General features: G+C 32.4%; 2 protein-coding genes across 5 annotated transcripts; both read right to left on the minus strand.

Annotated features, from left to right (window-relative positions):
- Window positions 1–87: 87 nt before the first annotated feature.
- LOC145944054 (b(0,+)-type amino acid transporter 1) lies at window positions 88–21,465 on the minus strand. Of its 2 annotated transcripts, none has more exons than XM_083052056.1 (5): window positions 21,019–21,465; window positions 1,751–2,856; window positions 1,269–1,482; window positions 736–1,041; window positions 88–204 (listed from the first exon to the last, which is right to left on the minus strand). In XM_083052056.1, exons 1-5 carry the CDS (start codon window positions 21,041–21,043, stop codon window positions 140–142), a joined length of 1,716 nt encoding a protein of 571 aa, XP_082908182.1. In that variant the 5' UTR covers window positions 21,044–21,465; the 3' UTR covers window positions 88–139. The 2 variants fall into 2 exon arrangements, with proteins under 2 accessions (XP_082908182.1, XP_082908183.1); XM_083052057.1 differs by lacking the exon at window positions 21,019–21,465 and adding an exon at window positions 5,208–5,320.
- Window positions 21,466–21,513: 48 nt separating this feature from the next.
- Cyt-b5 (Cytochrome b5) lies at window positions 21,514–24,743 on the minus strand. Of its 3 annotated transcripts, none has more exons than XM_083052065.1 (4): window positions 24,225–24,743; window positions 23,855–23,983; window positions 23,698–23,771; window positions 21,514–21,774 (listed from the first exon to the last, which is right to left on the minus strand). In XM_083052065.1, the coding sequence occupies exons 1-4, from the start codon at window positions 24,375–24,377 to the stop codon at window positions 21,633–21,635; spliced, it is 498 nt and encodes a 165-aa protein (XP_082908191.1). In that variant the 5' UTR covers window positions 24,378–24,743; the 3' UTR covers window positions 21,514–21,632. The 3 variants fall into 3 exon arrangements, with proteins under 3 accessions (XP_082908191.1, XP_082908192.1, XP_082908193.1); XM_083052066.1 differs by lacking the exon at window positions 21,514–21,774 and adding an exon at window positions 22,565–22,891 and having other exon boundaries at window positions 24,225–24,741; XM_083052067.1 differs by lacking the exon at window positions 21,514–21,774 and adding an exon at window positions 22,565–22,929 and having other exon boundaries at window positions 24,225–24,741.
- Window positions 24,744–24,992: the final 249 nt, after the last annotated feature.

Raw genomic sequence — 24,992 nt, forward strand, 5'->3', positions numbered from 1 at the left:
TATAGGATATATAACGCTCTCGTCTGTATGTATTTAAAATAGGGTTATTCAGGTATATACAGTTCGCGCAATGCCATAATGGAATGATTCGGCATTTTAAAGAACTGTATATTGATCTGGAGAATTGTACCTCTCGAAATCAGTCGAAGGCAACCGCCGTTGGAGCCACTTCTAGTAACATTTGCATAAAAGCGTTGACACCTTCTGCAATCAGAAAACAGACACCAGCATTCAATAGGAAATTTAAAGGCATGCAGAAGTATAGTAGAAAAATAAAAAATTTTCTGAATATTAAACTTTAATTTTAGTGAGAATTTCAACCTGCAATTTCTTGAAATTTAAATAGTTCTCTTTCCTTCTTTCTTTCTTTCTCTTAATATATGTCTTAGATTCTCTTTTAAAGTTTTCAAACTTCTAAAATTTTAATAGTTTTTCATATAGACTTTTCGTGCGAGAGATTCATTTCTATGCTTTAATTTCAATCTGAGATTTTTCGAAGAATTCTCTAGACTTTCTTGAGTTCAATTTCAGACTCTTTAAACATTTAAAATTTCAGACTCAGAATTTTAATTATTGACAAATATTTCTATTCTTTTTCCAGAAGTTTATTTGAGTTTATTTGAATTTAAAATCAGATAATAACTAATACAAGATGCCCTACATTATGAAATGTTCGAACGTCTTTGAACTCTACGGCGCGGATTTTATTTTAACTGTGTAACGACGTATACTCACCCATGAATTTGGGCACGTATCCAAACTTTACGAACGGGAGGTAGACGAGCATGCCTGCGCTGATGAAGCCGGCCGCGTACAGGTACTCAATCTGCGGTTTTTCGATAATCGGCGCTACTATGAGATATGCAGAGATGATGAGCACAAGCACAGGTATCACTAGCGGACATTTGTACGGTCGCGGATGGTTCGGTCTGGTCCTCCGCATCACTAGCAGAGCTAGCATCGAGCCGCCGTAGAATATCCATGCGGTGAATGAGAAGAAATCGATCAGCGAGTCGATATTGCCGGAGAGAACCATCGCGCCTGCGAAATCAATGACTTGGCTTAGTACTTTTAGATATTTTGAAGTCAACACGATTGATATATAGCGACAATCTCATCTTGGTGAGAATATCCATCATATATAAATATTATATAAAATAAGAGCTCAAATGTAATAAAAATTTTTAAAGGGTTTAAAAATTAATTAGGATATTCAAAGAAGTCTAAGAAACGATCTGGAAGAGAGTTTAGGACTGGCAGTGTAATACCTGCTACGAGGGAATGGAAGATGAGGCCTGGGGCAGGAGTGAAGCGTCGCACGTGCACGTAGCTTAAGCAATCGAGCAGGTGACCCTCTCGCGATGCGGCAAAGCAGAGCCTGCCTGCGGCGAATAGGGTGCCGTTGGCGGACCCGAATGTGCTAATCGCTACGGAAAGTGGCATCAACCATGCCATCATGCCCAGTATCCGATTGCCGAACGTCTGCAAAACACCAAAGATTTAATTAATCCATCGGAATGATCAGAATGTAGCAATAATGAATTAATCGGAGCATCGATATCCTAAATATTCAGATTTGACAAGCCATCTCTGTTATCTCTAAATTATTCTACGACTCAACTTCTAATGCGATATTGAAAAAAATTGAAAAACATGATGTATATTCTGTGCTCCTATTAATTTGTTACCGCTTTTAAAAATAATCTTTATCGTTGCGAAAGAATTTTTTTGTCGACACGTCAGTGCTCACCACGGCCACAGCCTCGCTCTCGATCATTTCCGTTGGCGACATGACCGCCAGGTAAGATACGTTGATCAGCGCGTAGCAAAGCGTGACGAGCGGTATGCCGATCATGATGGACCTGGGCAGATTCTTGGAAGGATTCTTGATCTCTTCGGTCACGTAATTGAGATTGTTCCAGCCGTCGTAGGCCCAGAGACCGGTGTAGAACGCCGTGGCGAGGCGGCCGATGTTGATGGTGCTGCCGTCGATGGTTTTGAACGCCGTTTGCAGATGCTGCGTGTTACCCTGTATCAACTTGTACGAACCGCCGGCAATCACCACGAGTATCGCCATCAGCTTAGCGGCGGTGAAGGCGTTCTGCACACCGGTGGCCAGATTGACGCTGTAACAATTGATCAAGAGTATCGAGACGATCGCCAGCAGGGCGACGACCTTGACTACTTGATCGGGCGGTTCGCAATCGACGGTGAACGCCTCGACGGTGTACTGGGCAAACGACAGGCAGATGATTGCCATTTGCGACGGCTTGAGCACCAGGGTGGACACCCAGGAGAAGAGGAAGGCAGGCGGCGCGCCGAAAGCGTCCATGAAGTACGCGTATTCGGCGCCGCTGCTCGTGTTCATGGTACCCAGCTCGGCGTAGGCGAGGGCGCCGCACAGACTTAGCAGACCGCACGTGGTCCACACGACGAAACTGATGCCGACGCTGCCGGTACGCAGCAGCAGACCCGACGGCGACACGAAGATCCCGGAGCCGATCATCGTGCCGACGATTAGAGCCACCCCACTGACGAGTCCCACCCGTCTCTTGAGGTGAACAGCGTCGTTCGCCTCTGCGTCCGTCCCCTCCAGCCCTCCGCTCCCTCCACCCCCGTCTTCGTCATCCCCCACACCCCCAGATTGGCCTTGTTGTTGCTGCTGTTGTTGCTGTTGTTGAGGATTATGACATAACGACGGTTTGCCGCTGCCGTTGATCGATTTCCCTGATCGGCAGACCAGTCCGCTGCTAGTGTCACTGACACCGCCCCCCAGCCATCCCCCAGATTGTAGCTGCTGCTGTTGAAGCTGCGGCTGACTGCCGTTACTCGTCTGCGGATCATGTCCCACGGTAGCTAGAAAGAAAAATACATTTTGTCTAATCGATCAGGTACTCTCTGTGTTATTTATATATATTCAATGATTAAAAAAAAAGATTGAATATATCACTGGAAATTAATAAAGCGTACCCTTTGCTAGAAGTGTAATAACGTAAAAAAATAAATGATGATAAAATAGTGATAAAATAGCATAAAATAAAATTATACTGTTTTAATTACAGATAAATGTTTTAAATATACAATTAAATATATACACATTAAATTATATAATTATTATAATTGAGATGTCTCTATTAAAAGTATGTATAAATTAGATTTATTTAACATGATTATATCGAGTCGATATTTATCATAAAAATATTATAATTTTTATTTCAGGGTTTGTTCATATGTACGTCGAAATTAGCTAAGGTTAAACTTTATTAATCCTCATTTATTTTGACAGAATTAACTCCGTTCTTGTAGAATTATTTCGACAAATAATATAATCTCATTATCTTCTTCATTAATGTTGCTTCGTTTAAATAAAGTAGTTAACGTTTGAGATATATTTACTGAGTTTTTCAGACATTCTTAAAAGTTTTTTGATCGATTAAACTCCTGTAATTAAAAAAAAAATCAAAAAATAAAAGAGCGCAATATATACATATATATGAAAAAGTTTTATAGATTTTATATATATATATATATATATATATATCTTCATAAATAAAATATTTTTATTCTGTCAAAGTTCGAACAATAAAGTTTTCCGCTTCTTAAAGCGACAACAGATCATTCGTTTGTTTTATAAAGTAGTAAACTTCACAGAGGCTATTAGCCACACAAGCTTAGCTATTCCATAAAAAAGTAGAGCGATTCGATATATTAAATCGATTTCCATCTTTTAAATCATTCATTCTAGTTAGAGGAGGGAAGAATTTCCGTAAGGGAGGGTTTCGGAAGGGTCGCAAACAACGCATTAACGTTATTAATTTTTTATTTCTAAAAGCTTTTTCCCAAATAATATTTGTGGTCGATCTTTTCTTATTTTCTAATACAATATAAGTAATGGAAACCAATTGGACGAAGTGCATATTACGATCTGATAAATGATATTTTGTTCATACTCTTTCATAATGGAATACGATTCAAGGCACAGCAATGTTTCGCAATTCATTTCGACCACAAAGCTCGTTGCAACTCTATTCCAATCATGTCCTTTTAGCCGAGCCCTAAAATTAGATCGGCAGTAGATCAGAATAACCGAGCTGACCGGATGAAATCCTACCTATCTAAAGTCATTGGGCGGGACTCCAGCGTTCCAAGGAATATTACCGTTTAGGAAACACCGCGATAGGGTAGGAAACATCGCGATTGGTGCTTTATAGATGCAATCGATAGGCGTGCTGGTCGACATATATACAAAAGTTCGATGAACGCAATGAAACAAATCCACGTGCTCGAGGTACAAAAATATCATGCAGCAATTAACAGGAAACTTTGAGGAAATTAATAAGTTTATATAATGATCTTAATGAACATTAATTGTCGCATTTTTTATTCGTAGATTCCCATTTTTTTTACGTGTTTCTAGAAAGAGATGAGCAAGAAGACGTAATAAAAGCGCGGAATAAATCGAACGGGACTTGTTACGCTTGTGCGGACTCCTAAGTTTAGAGCCACCCGGCGAGGTGGATTTGGACCACGTGGTCTGTTCTCGTGTATAATTCGCATGCTGGGCTCGAAATAATTTCGAACTCCGCCGTTCCTTACATAAACGCGAGAACTACTTTTGACTCTGATCTCTCGAGAACTATGATTGCCATGTTTTTATGATATTAGCCAGACGAATCATTTTACAATCTATTGCAATTATTTGCAGTGTTGGTGATTCAAGAATTTTTTATTACGATTATTTTATTACTAACTATAGTGCGCACGTCTATAATAAAGTGCGCGATAAGTGCGCAAGTCTATAATAAAGTAATTTTATTTAAAAGGAAATTATAAGGAAAATTAAATATATAAATATAAAATTAAATAAAGAATAATTTTCACCAAGAAGTAATTTGCTAAGATTTAAAGTTTTCCGTTATGCGATTATTTTTATTAAATTAACAGTTGATTAGCAAATATATTCGTACACTTAAATGGTATTTTATTTTTTTAATGTTGTTTAAAACATTTTAATGTAGTTTGATGTAGTTTAAAATATTTTTTAAATTAGAAGACAAGTACGAATAATTATTTCCGCGATGTAAGAAATACACTCGCTTCGACGATCTTTTAAAGAGACAACTTTGGGACATTTTTTAAATCTGTTGGAACTTCTTTTGTTACGATTATATTTTATATTAATGGCGATAAATTTGCCATAAATTTACCGGGTGTCGTAAACGAGCAAATCGACGGATGCGGATAATCACTCGAGAGTGGACGCGCGACGAGAAAACCAACCGGCTTGTGCCGCATCCCTTTCGTGACTGGGACTGTAAACGATGTGGACTCGGTGGACTTCCTCGTGCCGGGGCCAATCTCGCGTATCCCCACGTGACAACGATTATATCATATTATTATTATCATCGAGTCGCCGTGCCGCCGCGACCGTAATAGTTCGCGTGGCAGCGCGCCAGAAAGGCCAGCAAGAGAGCCGGCCCCTCTTTCGTCGAGATAAATAACGTGAAAATGCGCGCGAAATTTGCCGGCATCATCATCATCATCACATGGCGGTGCGAGAATTTCGAAGCACGAAGCATGTGCGCGCTTTTCCTCTCTTTCCTCAAGGTGACCTCTGTTCGGTGCTACCGCTTCGCTCTATCGATCTCATCGAATACGCAAATGCTCCGCATTCCTATATGAACTTCGGCGTGCTTCGCTCGCGAAATCCGAATTCTGTTCTGAATTAACGAGCGGATAGAGAGAATGTGATATATGTGCGTACACGGAAAAAAATTAGCCACTATATTAGTTGTTTTAGCTGTCCCTATACTTTAAAAAGTTTGAACTCTGCATAAGAAAAAGAAAAAGAAAATTCATTAATTGCATGAGCTAATATTATAAGATACTCGTTATGATAAATTAATCTTATTCGTTATAAGCTTGAAAAATATTTAGTAATGTTGCATCGTATAATTATGTAAAAAGAAATATATATATGTGATATTATATTATAATATTAGCTTACGATATTTATATTTTTTATTTTGTTCAATAATAACATATTATTATTATATTGATTATTAAATCTGAAAGGAGCTATCTAAGGGAGCTTATCCTATTTAACGCCGCTTATCTATAGTTTAACGGAGAATCCTATGGCTAAAAAAATATTAGCTATCATAGCTAAAATTTAGACATGATAACTAAATTTCAGGTGTAATATAGGGACAGCTAAAATTTAATTATGATGGCTAATTTTTATAGCTTAACTCTTTTTAGAAGAGAATAACTTTATTATATTTGAATTAAAAATGCGCAATTAATATTCGCGAAAATAAACTGCATGGAAAAATTAATTTTCCTCAATCATCAATAGAAATGCTTATGTGATTGTTGAGACTATTTAGAACATTATTGTGAATCATAAAGTTTTGTCTACTTTCGCAGCACGATCCGCAAATATTCTGCGTATATTTCTGAGCGATGATTTTGGTCGTCAACATTTTCACGTAGCAGTTCGCTCGACTTAATCTGACTTGATTATTTCAAATGACAGCTGCGTATTTTGGTCACGCGATCCAAAAACGTGGAAATCTCCCTCTCTTCGATGCTAACGAGAGACGGCTCTTATGCCAATAGAGCGCTTGAACAATATGCATATTATTTAGGACTTTATGCGCACGTGTACACACGTGTATGTATATATCCGAATCCGTGCAAATTAATTGCGCGATATCGCGAAATGCATGACCAGTCGAGTCGATTGCATCAACACCATTTGCCGCATCATTAAAGCGCGCTTAACGCGATGATCATATGGGCGGTTTCGTAGAAAATTATATGCAGATCCTATGATAAATTTTTATTTTCAACATTACATCGTAATTAAGTATCAAAATGAGATTTTATTCAAATAGATCGTTCAAGTTTAAACAAGATTAAGACTTATTACTATTTTTTTTTAAAGAAAACTGCCGGGAAAGAAGCGTGGGAGAAAATTGCACGAAAAATTTTATAATAATATAATTAGTTATAAAAAAAGATATTATATTTAAAAAATTAAATATAAATTTATGGCTTTATAATTTCTTGAAATATTTGAATCCTTTCATATACAAGCGCCGGAGTCTTTTAAAATATGAAGAGGGACACGGCACTTATTGAGTTTTAGGAATCAGCTTAAAAAATGAAATCTAATAAAAGTACGTTTTTTTCATCGGCAGACGAGTAAACAAGCATATAATCCTCGAGAAAGGGCGCAATATCATTGTTAGAAAAGGAGACAACGTATAGACAGTTATTTCGAAAAGAGTATTTTTCTGAAAGGCTTAGAAAGGATAAACTCCCTTCGATAGCTCCTCTCAGATTTAATAATCAATATAATAATATAATAATATCTTATTGAACAAAATAAAAAATATAAATATAATATAATATAATATTATATCATATATATTTTTTTGCGTAATTATATAATACAACATTACTAAATTTTTATCAGTATAAGCTTATAACAAATAAGATTACTTTATCATAACGAATATCGTATCGTATAATATTAACTCATGCAATTAATGAATTCTCTCTCTCTCTCTCTTTCTCTCTCTTGCAAAGAGTTCAAACTTTATAAAGATTGATTATTTCTGGAGATAAAATAATAAATAATTGTGTAAATTAAAATTGTGCAATCATGTGCATTATGATATTTGTTAAACAATTAATCGATTAAGCATCCTTCGGCAATTGTAATTATACGGCAACTTGTTACTGAACATCGCAAAGCTAATTGGAATTCTTTGAAATTCTACCGAGTAATTTTCGACCCAACAGACTATATGTCTACGTAGAGAATGTCTAAGAGGATAATCAGAGAGAAAAAGATAATTTTTTATAGAATTCGAAAGAATCGTTGATAATATTATATAAGTCGACTATTAGCAATAAGAGAGCAACAAAACTTTTTTCAAAATCGATTTCAGAGCAAGATCGGGATCGTGAAAAATAATAGATCCGAAGACTCAAAATGCACACACACATACACTATTACATCAAATAGAATTATGAGAAATACTATTCACACGTGCAAATTTGTGAATAAATCGCTTGAGAATTCTTTATATTTATTTCTCCCATATAATAAAATGAATTATATTAATTAATTTATTCCTCGCGAAAAATAAAAACAGAAAAAAATAAAATAAGATTAAGTTATAGATTTTTACTTTAATTATTAGTTCTTCTCAATTATTTAATTAGTATATCTTTAATTAATTAATTTTATAACAAGTTACAGCAAAAGTGGGATAAATTCTCGTCTAACACTTAATTAACGTTTCATTAAGTCTTCTGTTGTTATAGCTGTTAGAACTTTAATTAACATAGCAAAGATGTGGGATACTTTATACACATCAAAGATAACTCTCCATTTTATATATAAAAAAAAAAAAAAACAATTATAAATTATGTATTATCGTTCGTGCTTGTATATATATTTGTATTCATGTATATGTATATTTGTATACATGAATATTTAGTTTATATAATTCCTAAGAGTATAATATAAACTGAGATTTTTCTATTAAAAAAAAAAAAAAAAAAATAGAATACAACCGCTCGGATTTACGGTTAAATGTGTTGAAAAATCGCGAGTAGTAGCGATCTGAATTAGTCAGACCGCACTTTTTCAATTTATATAACAGCAAGTTGGTTTGTTAGTTTTTTCATAGTTCAGATAGATGTTTGTAAATATCATCCTCTCTATAAATTAGTTTTCGTTTACGTAAATTTCGACATTACGTAATTTAATAATTAAGACGTAATTATAATATTTAAGTGTCAGTTTTTTTTTCACATCTCTCCGAGAGCGAAATAAAGCGCAAACAAGGTTTTTGTAGAGATATCTCGCTGAAAATATCGTATTAAGAATATTATTCGATGTTTAGTCATACTAATGCATCAGCGTGGTTATAAATTATCGCTTCGATTCTCTGTTTTACATTTTCGACAGCATATTTTTCAGTTGGCATCGCAAACTGATTTTACCCGTCGTTGCCTCATATTCATCCCTGTCGTTGCACCATTCGCAATTTTATTAATGCCATTGTAGCAATTGCCAACTCGCCTAGTGGCGCTTCCACATGCAAAATGAGGGAGTGATGTATAACAATGAATGCGCATGTAGGTAAATACTAAATATAACGACACAATAAGACTACTAAACAAAACTGATATTAGGGAGAGATAATTTTATATATGCTCGTATTCAATTAATATAAACTTATTTTGATGTACCGAGGTGATATATATATATAGTATATATATATATATATATATATATTTGCAAAAGGTATAGTTGCATTTAATGATCAATAATAGTAGAAAGAGGTTGATCGATCAGAATAAGCAATGATACGATGATATATCTTTGACTTGTTGACAGGAGCGGCATCTGACATTTCAACAAATACAAATTTCTCAAAGAGTTAAAAATAGCGTTACACATTCTCGGATATTCATTAAAAAATATATATCATTAGATCTTCATTACGCTGATTAATTCTCAATGACGTGAGCATTTTTTTATTTTCGTCGCGACGCGAAATTTATCATCGACAAGTGACAACAAAGTGGAAATTGCGTCGCAATTCCTTCTAGTCGTCGTCGTCGTCATCATCATCGTAGGATCACACAACCTCGTAATCCAGGCTCATTTAAAAGCGACCGATATTCCGGCGTATTGTTTAACGATGTAATTGCCGACGATGCGTTCATACATGCGCTTTTAATGACTTTAAACGACGACGAATACGATGATGAGGGACGACGGTGCGGGATGAAGCGAAAGCTGGTGATTTCTTGACGCGGCGATTATTGTTCTTCGTGTCAACGTGACACGAATTAGATTAGATTGAATTACAAAATTCTGCGAAGTAGTAACCCGATACGACGCAACCGTAACACACATGCGACAACAAAATAACAGATTGGATGGCGTTCATCGACCAACATAATCGGAGTAATAGTCGTCGTCGACGGCGCCGTTAATATAAATGGTATCAAGAAAGAGACAGCTAAATAAAAGAAGTAAATATAATTCAAGTTCAGCATGTATCTAAATGCAAGACTCGTCTAAAGGAATAAAAATAAAAATAAAAATAAAAATAAAAATAAAAATAAAAATAAAAATAAAAATAAAAATAAAAAAGTATTTAAAAAACTTGAGAAGTTCCGAAAGACGCGTTATCTAAGTTGCACAAGTAACTAAAAGAGTATCTTTATTAGGGCAAGAACAAATGAAATATATATGTATATGTATATAATTAAAAAAAAAAGATATATATATATATATATACACAATATAATATTTAATAAATGCCTCTTGTGTTTTTGCGCGTAGAATTTGACGTCTGATCATAACGCGATGTTACCACTTAATTCTCTAACTACTTTTATCTTTAATTTCACTTTATTAAAAATCATTGGCAAATATTATAAAATGACCTATAATTAATTATATAATATATTCTTAATATATTCTATAATGTATTCTATGTAATGTGTTTCAAAATATTTAAGTTTAATTCTTAATTACAGATACTTTTTTAGATCAAAATGGGACTAACTCCTCGTTTCGGCTTTTAACTTCTAAAAGCTTTAAAAATTCACTCTCTCTTTCCAGTCGTACAATTAAATATATTAATTAATTAATAATAGAAATTTGCATTCGACTAATCGCATTGTTTCAAATTCAATTAGAGCAAATATTAATTTTAACATAGATAATACTATGCAATTATGTCGTGTAACTTCGTTATATATGCATATATCTCGAGAGATACATAATACCAGGTTGAAACGACACGTGTTTTGTAATATTAACATGCTGCCACAGGTCAAATTGCATTAATAACCATAACCATTCATAGTAAAGTGTCACAATGATCCAATTGCCCTTAATTTGAAGCGCGTGCGGAACGGTTCCCGTTTGCGGAGGTGTCGGAAAGTGTCGGAATTGTTGTAGTGCGTTTCATGAACAAGGCCACGTCGATCGTAAGAAATCTTCGTCGTTGGAAAAACGTCGTTACGTTATATTCGTCTTATCGTTTTTCACAGAAATTCAAAATTAAACGAAGATAAGGGGAGGATAATAACTCTTATAATCGATCTTTCGAAGATAGACAAAAACGTTTTTTTTTTTTTTTCCAAGAAAAATATAACATGTTAGGATGCAATTAGAGAACACTACATAAATATATTACACGCTCGCGCACATGAATAAATTTATTTTGAGATATTATAGAAAAAAAGATTATACAAAATTAAATTCTAATTTAATTTAATGGAAAGTACAATAGAGAGAAATTTATGATTCTTTGATAAAGATTATGTTTAGAAATAATAAATCTTGTCAAAAAGTAATTTTCAATTTTTGGAAATATTAATTAATCTCTTTTTATCAATTTTTGGACAATATTAATTAATCTCTTTTAATTAATCTCTTTTTATATATGTAATTTTAATTAATAGAGAGATAGAATATTAAGGATATTTCTGGAACATATATATATGACAAAGATATAAGATATTTCTAATTATAATTCTCAGTAGATTTCTTTATTCCCATGCGCGAAAAATAATTAGCGTTAATGCGATAAGGTCACTTCCCATTTGGGTCATTTTTTATTTTCAACATAATTTTTTTGTATAATTTGCGCGGTCAGAGTAAATTAATGAACAAAAAACGTTACGATCGAAACGTCATTCTCTATGCAGATTACATAATACGATTTGCATCGATGGAAACGTGATATGAAAAATTTTTTGCACAAAAAGAAAAAAAAACTTAAACAAGAAACCCTCAATGTCTCTCAAATTTGATATAACATTTTAAAGAGAATATACAATGTATAATATGTTATACAAATGAAAAAATGTTTATTATTAATATGAAAAATAAACAAAAAACAAACATATTATTGTAGTTGTAAGATATGGCTGCAAATATTAATATTAAAACATATAAATTAATAGTATATATTTAAAGTATATTTTTAGTGTATTTATTTTTTGGTATATTTATCTAACACTAAGAGAAATACTAGGTTTCTTTTAAAAAAATATAATTTTTTATCACGTATCTCTGTTGCTTCCCACCCGGCTGCGAACAATTATAAATTTAACATTTTATATAAGAAATTTACATAAATGTCGTTTTTTAAACGCATATAATAATCCCAATTTGCAAATTAACAATAAGTTAAACAAGTTGCAACTAAAATTTTTTTTAAAGATAAGATTATTTCTTCACATAATATTAAAGTAAATTCCTTGTCGTTTGCAGAACAATCAACTTAACTTCAAGGTAGAAATATTTCTGCCGCGAAATTACATCCTTTCAAAAAGCAAATTTATAAATATTTGAGTTAATTGATGGCAAATTATATATAATTATCATAATTTATTCGTTAAAACGAAAAGCCTATTACACATCGCGTCTTGAATACTGCAAAATTTATTAAGTTTCTCAATATTGACGAGACATGTTTCGCAGTCTACAAATATTTTTTTTTCAAAAAGATTTCGTTTAAAATCTATTCAAAAGATCGTCTCACCGCGGTAATTTGAATCTGTTGTTACTTAAGCTGCTAATGCGCTTTGCATTGTGTATATCACGCTTAAAATTACGTCACGCGCATTAAATTTGTTATAAACATTATCCTATAATATATATTTGTTCTTAATTTAGTAAATATATAATTTTTTATAATATTTTAATTAAATTAAATTATACGTTCCGGTATAATTAAAAAAGATTACATTTTTTATAAATTATAAATTATAAGATTAATATATGTGTTATGATATATAATGATTTTATAATATAATTACACAAAATTAATGTAATTAATGTAACGTAATTTATTCAATATATTAAATAAATAAAATATAAGAAAAAATAGAATATATAAAATTTAATCCCCGTTTTTCTCTTTCATTAGATATTTCTTAATATTTTATGATTAATTTTAGGATTAATCGTACAAATCCGAACTGTTTGAGAATTTGAAAATCATTATGACATTTTATGAAACTACATCTGTAGTTGAATACATTCCAGAAATATATGCAAATTATTTTAACTTCAAACACGTAATTATAAGTATTCTAGCATGAGTAGAAAAGAATAGATATGGACATGAATTGGAAGATTGTGACTTCAGTAACCGATATCAAGGTACTTGATAATATTGAGTTGGTATTTTAAATACTATAAATATTATGCCGGAAATATATTTTTTTTCTTAAGATTGTTTTCGTTTCGCGATTTGATGCGTTACTTTAACGACGACTGTGGGTGTTGGTTGCATTATTCGTTTCGCCTTCTCTATCGATCGATATGCATAAACGATCGTATAACCTGTCTCGTTTAGTATTTTCCGTTCAAAAGTCTTTTGCTGTGCAATGTAAAAACATATTGTCTCAAAAATCGAGAAAAAAATTGCAAAGATTTCTTGCAGAAAGAAATTATAATTAGGTATATCAGATATTAAAATATGTATATGATACAGCTACAGTATCATTAAATTTTTAAAAATAAGAATTTGTAAATAGAAATTTTTTAAAAATTTGCAAACAGTGCATTAATATGTACGAATTAATTTCATGGAATGCTTGATCATAATACTTCGCTTTCTCTCGAGTCTTTGCATAGTTTATATAGTTCTGACTTATAATACTCTTCGTAATATTCGTTAATTATAATCGATCGTTTTAATTATGTACTCAATTTTAAGCTTAACCTTCAACGAAATTTCAAGGTTTTAAATTTAATTATTTATCAAAGTTTGAAAGATTACAGAAATGTGATTTCTTCTTTTTTTTGACATAAAATAAATAATTAAAACACAATTTATTCCAAATTTCAGGCTGCATATTCTTTTCTATCCTACTCTGGAATATATTTCTATGTGAAATATATTTCTATATGAAATATATTTCTATGTATGTGAAATATATTTCAAAATAGGATAGAATACGCTGCCCAAAACTCTGTAAAATTTGAAATAATTTTTTTTTTTTAATTATTGATTATACATATTATATTAAAGAAAAGAAAAAGAACATACTTCTATAATCTTTCAACTATCAACTTTGATAAATAACTGAATTTACCTCGAAATTCCGTTGAAGATAAAGTTTAAAATAGAGTACATAATTGAACCGATCGATTATGATTAACGGAAGGGTATTACAAGTCAGAAACTGCATAAACTATGCAAAGGTTCAAGAGAAAGCTAAGCATTATGATCAAACATCCCATGAAATTAATTCGTACACATTAACATGCACTATTTGCAAATTTTTAATAATTTTTATAAATTTTTATTTAAAAAAATTTATTAATATATCTATATCTATATCATTATATTCTAATATTGATACTCCAATTAAAATTGTTAATTTTTTTTTTTAAACTTGTCACGAATAAATTCTACATCCTTCTTATCTCGTTTAAACATTTTGCCCTTTGTAGGGTGATTTATGCAATATGAGAGTAAATACAGAGGAGGCTGTGTGGAATTGCGTCATCTCGTGAAATCAGAGAAACACCAAAGAGAGAAAGAGAGAGAAATTCTGGAGCACACGCAACATATCCTCTTTTCTATTTTACACAGATACGTTTTAAAAATATCCACACCTCGTTACGTGTGTCAACAACATTAAACACGAATGAGGTGAAATCGATTTGCTCGATCTTTCGTCGCTTACGCGCCTATGTATTGCCTCACGAATGTGTTAATGTAGTAATTACGCATCAGGATAAGTTGACTATTACGCAATGACTTACATACATTGCAAAAAAATGGAATATCTAATATTTTTCAAATTTTATCATTTATAATTATTCATTTCATTATTTAATAATTACATTTTCTTAATAAAACTATATAAAATATAAATATAGTGATATATAATATAAGAAAATTAGTGATTATTAAATCACTCATTTTTTTGTGCGTAATTTTATATGTATTATAATAGAATAAAATATTAAATTTTCCATATTTTTGTAAATAAATTAATATAATAATAAATGGTAAGTATCAATAATTAATTGCTAAAAATTTCTAACGTCTCCGACTTCGAAATTTTTTAACAATTTAAAAACTTACGATTCTCACCTGACAAACTACGCAAATGAAATTCATGTGCACGATTAGCGTGATCTGATGTTGAATACCGACACGAAGATGCGATCCAATGACTTCTGTCTGTGACGTTATATCTCTCACTTTCTTTTCAAAATTTAATTCGATCCGCGCCGAATATCTGTTTACGTGGGCGATCGCGAGCTTATTTTTAACGTATTAAAATGGTCATGCGGCGTGTTAAAACCAGCCACAAATAGACGAACCTCTTCAACAAGTTTTAATCGAGATGAGAGATGAGAGAAAGAGAAAAAGAGAAAGAATGAGCGACGATGAGAGAGAAGTGTACGATGTTCCGTTTAAGCCAATCATTCTCTGCACGCGAACTCATGCATGCGCCGCTTTTCATCAATGGATGTATGCTAAATAAAGTAGCGCACAATAGTCGACAGCACTCTCGTAGCCTCTTGTCGAGAGAAGAGATCTAAGCAAGGCTGATCATAATGGATATAGTCGAAGGCGAAATGTTTTTTTTATACGAGGTGTTGACGAGCTAAACTATGTGTATAACACTAACAATAAGCTAACATGTATCTTGTATAAGTTGTAGCATAAATTAATAAATTCCTAATAAATTCTGTCTTTCATACGTGAATTCTGAAACAATGTGACATCAGTCAATATAAATTTTGTAGTCGCAGGATTTTTATTGTTAAACAGGGGGTTAAAATTGAAGAAATTTTATTTACGTACGCGTTATTTTTCTATCGACTACTCTTATTGCTTGATATAATATAATATAATATACATATTTTAATCGGTATAATATATTTTAAGATATTCGGTAGATACTCAAAATATTCTATAACTTTATATTTTATTTATTTTGGATAAGAGTCCATATTTCCCATATATGAAAATAACTAATTTTCGTGTCGAAATAATTTCGTAACATTGTATCTTTTATTTCACAGCAAGATCTCCCTTCAAGAGAAGGATATTGAAGCGAATAGAGAAAGAAGTAGATTATAATGTCGATTTAAAACAAAACCTATATAAATTAATAAATATAAATTAATAAAAAAAATATTCTTCTCTAGCTTTACTTCTTAATTTTATTCATTGAAGTGAAAAGATCTCGCATAATTTTTTATTTGAAATCCAATATGCTTCTATTTTAAATTTTAATGCTCTAAATGCGTTCTTAACATTTTATTTCTAAAAAAAAAAAAAAACCATCGATAATATATGAGGATTATATTAGCCATGGGTTGAACAATATTCACATTAATCCATTTGTCGAGATTAGGAAGTTTAGGAATGGCGAAAGTTGCGAAACGTAAGCAAGAAAATCCATTAACATTATCGGGAAAGCGTTGACGTAGAAAGAGAGCTTTACTTTGAATGACATCAGAGATCTATTCCTGCGGTATGCAAGAGGTCACACATGTACGGATAAAATGAGTCTTCATATTATAATACATATAAACTTGCAGAACTTATTATGAGCGAGTGAATCTAGTAACGATGATGTCTATCAATTTTCATCCTTTTCATCAACTTTCATCGAATTCATTTAAAAAAAAAAAAGTAAAACACAATGCATATGCAAATTTAATGTACTATATTGAATATATACATTTATACACTGAGAGAATTTTCTCTTAGAATTTACCCCGAAAATCCTAGTAATCGTAGGCCAATGTTTGATTAATTCAAACATGTTTTATATTTTATTGTGATATATATTATTATTTTTATTGTGATAAATATTAATCAGAGAAATTCTCATAAAATTCTTTCCATATACCATATTGTCTCACGATTACCCTGATTTTCAGGGTAAATTCTAAGAGAAAATTCTCTCTGTGTATAATTGAAATGCGAAATAAAAGATACAATGTGCGAAATTATTTCGACACGAAAATGTTATTTTCATATATGGGAAATATGGACTCTTATTAGTAAAATGTAACAACGCACCTCGTTAAATTTGTATTCGTTAATTGTGAATTTGTAATCGATGAATTCCAAAGCAGAGGATATGAGAGGGAGTATGAGAGGGCACGTTAGGAATGAGAGCGTGATAGCATTGTTATCATTCCATTGATGATTAATCGCGAATTAAGCGGCCCTCGCAAGTGGTCGCTTGAGTTTATCGTGCGCGTTAAACGCGCCTGCAACAATTACGCTGCAACAGTCGTGAGAAAGCGGTCGATACTTTCAATGCAATGATCATTATCGGATGTGTCCGGTGTTAGCTTCGAGCTACAAATTCGTCTGATTTTGAATTATCGTGCCTCGCATTCCCGTCCAGATTCCAAATCCAGCTACAGATTCGTCTGATTATAACGCGCTATTTCCCCTTAACCAGTGTGTAGCCTTTTTTCTATCGATTATTAATATAATCATAGTATCATATATTACGGTTATTAATATCAAGTTGATATTAATATAGGGTTATATTATTATCTTATATTAATATCAAGCCCACAGAGAGAGATTAATCAAAGAAATTACTCGAAAATTAAATTCTTCTCAAAATTTTGTTAATTTTTTATAAATATATGTAATGATCAGAATATTCTTGTGCTTTTTTCCTGCAACGATCTAAAATCTTTTGCAATTCGCAAAAAAGACAATGTGTGACATTTGTATGACATCGGATCGTTTATCATCGTAAGACGATGCGAAAGGGTTAAATAGAGAGTATCATCGTTCGTATATAAAAAGTCTCATCTCGGACAGTTTCTAAAATAAACTTAGAGATGCAATTTTTTGAAATTAACCTTCGCCTGGCATTGCCACAGGAATCCATCAATTACATTATTATACATATATACATATGTATGTGTGTATACATATATGTGTGCACATGCGCGCATATTTATAATCAATTGATCAATTGACGAATAAATCATTAAATTAAAATATCAAACGAAAAATGTTTCAAAGAAAAATAGTATCACAAAAACACAAATTTTATTTTTATCTGATGTGTTCAACTAATAATTTTTTAATTGATATGATCGATAATCCAATTATAATCAATAACTTCTTCATTTTAAACCCGTTTTTATAATTCCTATTACGATTATAACTACTATTTTATTAATTATTCATTTGATAATTACTGCAATTACTTATTTGATATTTTAATTTTATGTTCTCTCTTTCTTTCTCTCTTTTTCTCTCGTTACGTTAAATAATTCAAGCGTAAGATTGCACAATTTCCCATAATGATGTCGCATCTAAAAGTGATTGACAATCGTGAACTCCTCCGAGTCACGCCTCATAAAACTCATTCTTCATTGACAGAAGAAATAAGCGGTTTGGCGGCGAGACGTTTATAATTAGCAAACATCTCTTGAGACTTGAGCGATCGAGAGTGTAACTACCGGACACATCTTTTTGGCACACAGCATTTCGACCACGAGGACGACCAACAGGTTTTTCGTAACTTGTTAACTTATTTGAGTGCGCGTTCGCGACACAAAACATTCATTGCTTTCGATTGCAAGCTCAATTCGAGATGGTGCTGAAAATATTCGCCTCGCACCAAGTGGCTAAAATATGAAAGCATAAACGAAAAATTCAAGTTCTTCTTTCTCTTTTTTAAAATTTACACTTTCCAAATAAATATTTTCAAAAATTCAATTTTGATTAAAAAAAGGCGACTTAATAATAAAATCAAAACATTTAATTTATTCAAATTTATGTCTGGATTTTATTTTTATCTCTTACTTTTATATTAAATTTTCTTGATATTTTAGTTTCATTATACGCCCACATATTCTTGTTTAGAAATACAATAATACAAGTTATAAAATAAGATTGTATTATTCATTGAATATCGACAAAAATATGAGAATGATTTTTTTGTTCTCATTATTCTTTCTTATACTTTATTTCTTTTAAAAAGAATATTTGTTTCTGACTCTATCGTGGAAGAGAATACTTTGCAGATTTTTTAAATCTCTTTCGTGCTGACTATAATAAATTCGACTATAATATATTCTATTAAAAGTTTGAATATTTTTTTATACGATAAAACTATCTTTTTTCATGTGACGAAAACCCAATTTTTTTACTGGTTATTGAAATCTAAATTGGTTGTATGAAACCTAAATATTTTTTTATTCTCGCAAGGAACGTTTGTGCAAAGGTACCGATTTCATCGATCACAAAGAATATTTCACCTTCCATGTATTTCACTGACCTTCAACTACTCTTCATGTTTTATAATTAATAAGAATATCTCCCTAATATGTTTCTTAATGTCGAAATGTTAGTTAGAGTCGGAAAAAGATGATCGTTACTAATTCGGTATGAGAGATAAATTACCTGCTCCGTGTTTATGATGCGAAAGAAAGAAAATAAAGATATTTTAAAAAACTATGTGTGTTTGTGCGAGAAAGTTATTTTATAATTGAAATTTTTTCCTTCTCTCTTCTCTCTCTGTTTCTCTCTCTCTCCTCTTATGAATCTAAAGTGCAAATGCACTTTCCTCTTTTTTTCTTACGATGTTAATAGGCCTGATTATTCGCAGAATGTCTCCCCAATGCAATCTCAAACAATATTCTCAGAACTGAGATAATATTGCTTCGGATAATATTTCGAAGATGTAAGGTATTCTAATTGTGTGATAAGAATAGTCTTATAAGGATATTTTCGTTTTTCATTGCTATTTTTAGATAAAGGAAAACGATTTAACTGCGACTTGGTATCGACTTCTAAATGGGGATGCGCGAACGATTTCTTTTTATTATATTTGTTTTGTTTATTTATTTGGCACACATAAAATATTTTAATTTTGATTTAATTCTTAATTTTGAATTTTGTTTAAAATTGCCATTAAATAATTGTATCAACTGACTTGTTCTAAAAAAAAAAAAATCTAAACAAGAATTAATCTCGTTCTCTTCCTCTTCTCGAAAAATAAATCGTTAATTAAAATTTTGCATTTTGCAATATTGCATAATAGCTGGACATTAATTTCCGATAATAATATGACGCATGTAACGCATGCGCATTATTTAATTAATAATTTTGTCATCAATTTATCTATTTGCAAAATCGAGATAACAAAATTCTAAATTTTTCAACAAAAAATTAGTAGATATTATACAATCAGTAATTAGTAATTGAGCAATAAATTACTCAAATAATATAAGTTGGTTTTAACAAATTGATTAATTTATAATCGTAATTTAATTCATTCTTTCTTCTTTTTCACGATAATCATATATTGTAGAGATATTATAGTGTAAAAGAGCAGATTGGTTAATTTAATTTAAAACAGTTTTCACTCATTATTTCTAAATTTTCGAACAGCTCTTCATTCTAGGTCATTCAATTAGTGCAAGTAATCAGAAAAAACTTGCCAATTGTATCCATTACAAAATGAACCGGAATATCATGGATATACCGGCAAAATGTGCGACCATTAATCAAACAAGGTTTATGGCACAATGATCTAATCTCCTTTTTGAATGAGAATACATTACTAGCTAATGTTTCTTCAGATGGGAGTGCGCTATTATATCAAATTCTTTAAAAGTTCTCGCGAATTGTATATATAAAAATTATATATATACACAAAAGAGCCAGAATAAACATTAAAATAAATAAACAATTTCTTATAGCCGATTGCATCATAGTCTTTCTTACGAGACAGGTATAAATAAAGTAGATTAATTTAGAACAATTTAAAAAAATTTTCCCGGATATTAATTTATTAATTAATCGCGATTTAATCAATCTTTGAAGAGCAAAACTTCGAAGGTACTCTTGCTTAAATTATGCGACCGGTTGATGCAACCGGCTCCGATACCGCCGAGAGCAATCCCTGAGTAGAGGGTTGCTCCGGCGATTAATACGCACTTACCTCGTTTGAAGGGCGCGACATGCATGACTCTTGGAGGGACCGATAAGAAGGGCGGACCGTGAGACCGCCTCTCATGACACCACGCCGCTACTTTTCAATGCAACCACCGCCGTTCGCGCCTTACGCAGCTGCTGTCCTCACGTCGTCCTCGTCCTTTACTCGTACTCCTTCTTCTTCCACCCCTCGTCGACCACTACCCTTCCTTCCGGGACCGGTCCTTTCGCTGTCTCTTCTCTCAACCCGCCGTTTTCTCTCGATCGCCCTTTAACTTTGCCTCCCCTGAGTAGCGTTCGCTCTCGCGCGATCCTCGATCTCCGTTTATTCGCCGAAGAAGATCTCCGAGGACCTTTTTTCTCAATATCCTTTCTTTTAAATGAATTATCGCTGACGCCTCAGAAAAACTCTTTCACGACACACCTTCACAGAGCTCTCGCGCTTTACTGGGCGTTCGTCGGAGGTGAGGTCTAGTAGAATCCCACCGGGATGGAGGGCGAAGAGGAGAACGCGGGGAAGAGAGTCGGCGCGACACGACGCGCGCGTCGGAGAGCTCGCTCGATATCGACGACAGGGCGACGCCACCGAGAATCCTTATTCCAATGTGAAGCCTCCATCAGTTAGCCCGCGCTTATCACGCGCCTCCTGCATGCAGGAGCAGGACGTCTGGATCGGCGAGCATTTACGACGGGATGTCGATGACACGTCTTGCAGTATCCCGGTCGGTTAATTTTTACCCCGTTGCGCGTTTCGTTGGATTCCCTACGCATATCCGAATTCAAATAAACGCTTACATATTTTTTAATGAATTTTATAAATACAATATATATATATATATATTTTTGTACGTACGAGAATTTTCTTGTTTAAAAAATATGATTTAATAAATTTTATTTGTATTTAAAAAATAATATAACTCGGTGATATATATACCGAGTCAATTCAATTGAAATTATTAAATATTGTAAACTTCTCTTTACAGATCTATACATATATATATATATTGTTATTCCATAATTCGAGTTATATTATACATATATAACTTTCGACACATGTACATGACACAACTTGCACGCGATATTATACCACATCCAATTTCATCACGTTTTATTGGTACATAAATTGATAGAAAAATAAGTAAATGATTATATAATTCATCATATATATATATACTTGTTATATAAAAGTATTATTTTTCAAATATTGACACGTGTTCTTTTCATCAACGCAGCCTTCTCGATTAAAATCTGCTGCGAGGTATACAAATGTAATCAGAGCAATTGAATACATACTTCGTATACGGTTTGATTAATAATCGAATCACTTTTACGAATAATTTTCGTCCTTTTGTATGCGCCTAATACGATTTTACCACTCAAGGATTTAAGGACGGGACTTACTTCTTCTTCGTTTTTTTTTGAGGAGGCTCTTTTTTCTAAGGAATTAAATTAGTATATTTCGTCACAATTTGCGGGGAACAATGTCGCGTACGAACGCTACATGTTACATATGCATATATATACCAGTTTGTATACAAACGCATACATATATAAATATATAAATGCGCGTTATTTGTATATCATAATATAATACATCGTTGGCCGTTCACTTTCTCTCCCGGTTGCAACTGCTAGGCCAGCAAATGCTATTTGGTTCATAGAAAACAATTATAATAAGTGTGCGACATACATTCGGATAAAATGTACAACAATTGATCATATAGCGATCCATATTGATCAATATACATATGTATTAACAAGTAAATAACGTGAAGAAATAGATCCTGGTCGCAACGTCTTAATGTGCGCTGATAAAGTAGCGATAGACGAGGGTCGCGAGCACCCCAAGAGCGATCGGGATCAACCAGGACCGCCAAGAACTGCAATTGCCAATCATCACATCACGATGCAGCATCGACTATTTACACATGATAATACTTAAAAAAAAAAACTTTCAGTCTTTAGATATTTAGACAGTATGAACACTCGGTGTTAACTGTATCTATGCAGATGTGAAAATTATCAAACAAATGAGCTATTCCATAGATAATAAAAAAAATTTATTTTTAACAAGAAAAAAATAAAAGCATGAGAAAAAGATGTTTTACAAGTAATTATAGAAAACAAAGCATGCTTCTGTATATTGATCATGCAAATAAAGCATTAGCATTGATAAAATTGTTTGTAAAGAATCAATTATTATTTATAAGCATTATTAAATTATTTTCATGCATAATATTAGAATATGATAAAAAAAAGTATCGAATTTATAGAACTATGTCATTTTAATATCATGCAATTAAATTTGGAATTTGGTAGTTTTTTAACAAGAAAAAAATTTTAATGTTGAAACTTTTAAAATTTAATGTTCATACTATCTGTATAATTAAAAAAAAAAAAAAAAAAAAAAAAAAAAAAATTAAATAGAGAGAAAAAGAGAGGATACAGAGAGAATAGAGAAAGATAAGATAGAGAAAGAGAGGATAAAGAAAGAGAAGATGGATATAGATTACTGATAGAACTTAAAGGAAAATTGAGAAAAAACTCCTGTGGGAAGAGGGAAAATGATTAATTATAAAAAGTATGGCTATCTAGAAAATCTGAAATGTTAAAATTGTTAGTGTTTAAGTCAAGTCTTAGTAAAATTTGCATCTCAGCAAATATGCAAATGAGGAAGAGATCATACCTAGAATTGTCTTCGTCAGCAGTTCCACTAGACCAATCTCTATCTTTTTTTCCATTATCTTTTGTCCTTTCTTCCTAAAAATGCAGATATTTTTTTGTAAATAATAAGAATAAAAAAGAAAAATAATAATCCTAAATAATATTAAATTTATTCTTACTTCTATCAATTCTCCAATTTTAAACGATTCCATCATTTGTCTTGCGTCAGTGGAGTGCCCGATATCTTCAAATGGCTCAGAGGCATCGATCCCACCTTGTTCCAAGAGTACCTCTTCACCTCCAGGATGCTATACAAATTAATGAAAATAATCTAAATATATCAAGTAAATTACAATAAAAGTAGAGAGTAAAAATATATATTAAACACATTTTTATCAGACTAAATATTAGATTTCCAGCGAATTAATTTCAATGAAGATATAAATCAACATCTACTGTATTCAAAATAACAAGGAGACTCTGGTGAAAGTAATCGGTTGATATAACATGGTCTAGTTTATTGTTTGGAAAGAAGAGAAAAAATCGAACCTCGTTGAGGAAGGAAGTGACATTGTAAACATTATTATGAATGATGATCCACGTATCCTTGGGATCGGTATGCTTGGCTACTTCTGCCCGCGTAAATAACTTGCTTTCCGATGCGGTATCGTCCTGAACATCCTGAACGTCCTTAGTTGCCATTTCGTCAATCGATGGATGTCTCTTTTTCTGACCTCGTTTCGTCCAAGAGATCTTCTCTGAATGACGAACGATTTCCGATGATCGATGACTGACTCAGCAGCTTTTTCCCCGATCAGTACTCTTTTGTGTCGACTTTTAAGTTGACGTACACGGTCGGTTGATTGATAAGCAACAATACGTCGATTGTGTTTCCGTGAACTGATGGATGAACTTTGGTCACCTCTTGGTCGGCGTTTCCTTTCGGCACCGGCAATTTCGTATTACCATCAGTTTTTTTGCGCTGATCGTTACGATTTCGAGAAGAATGAATAGAAGATTCTTCTCAAGCTTTTGCACGATTTCAAGCGCGGTTTAATTCTCAAGGACACCGCAACTATGTTCAGAGCGATAAGATCGTAGTTAAAGGCCAGTTTACATGAGATGCTGCGTTCGATTTTTCATTATTGCGCGATTGGTTGTCGGCTAGGGAATTTCTGGGGCTTCACAAGTCTTCCCCAACAGCAGCCAATCAACTTGCAAGGCTTATCACGCGACTATTGGGCGCGTTCAGAACACACAACAGTTGAGCAACGTTACTAGATTAAGCTATTGGTGGATATTTTCTATTTCCTGTTC

This window comes from Prenolepis imparis, unplaced genomic scaffold (genome assembly GCF_030444845.1).
Source record: "Prenolepis imparis isolate NDT839.2.m4 unplaced genomic scaffold, iyPreImpa1.0 SCAF_12, whole genome shotgun sequence".
Classification (NCBI taxonomy): domain Eukaryota; kingdom Metazoa; phylum Arthropoda; class Insecta; order Hymenoptera; family Formicidae; genus Prenolepis; species Prenolepis imparis.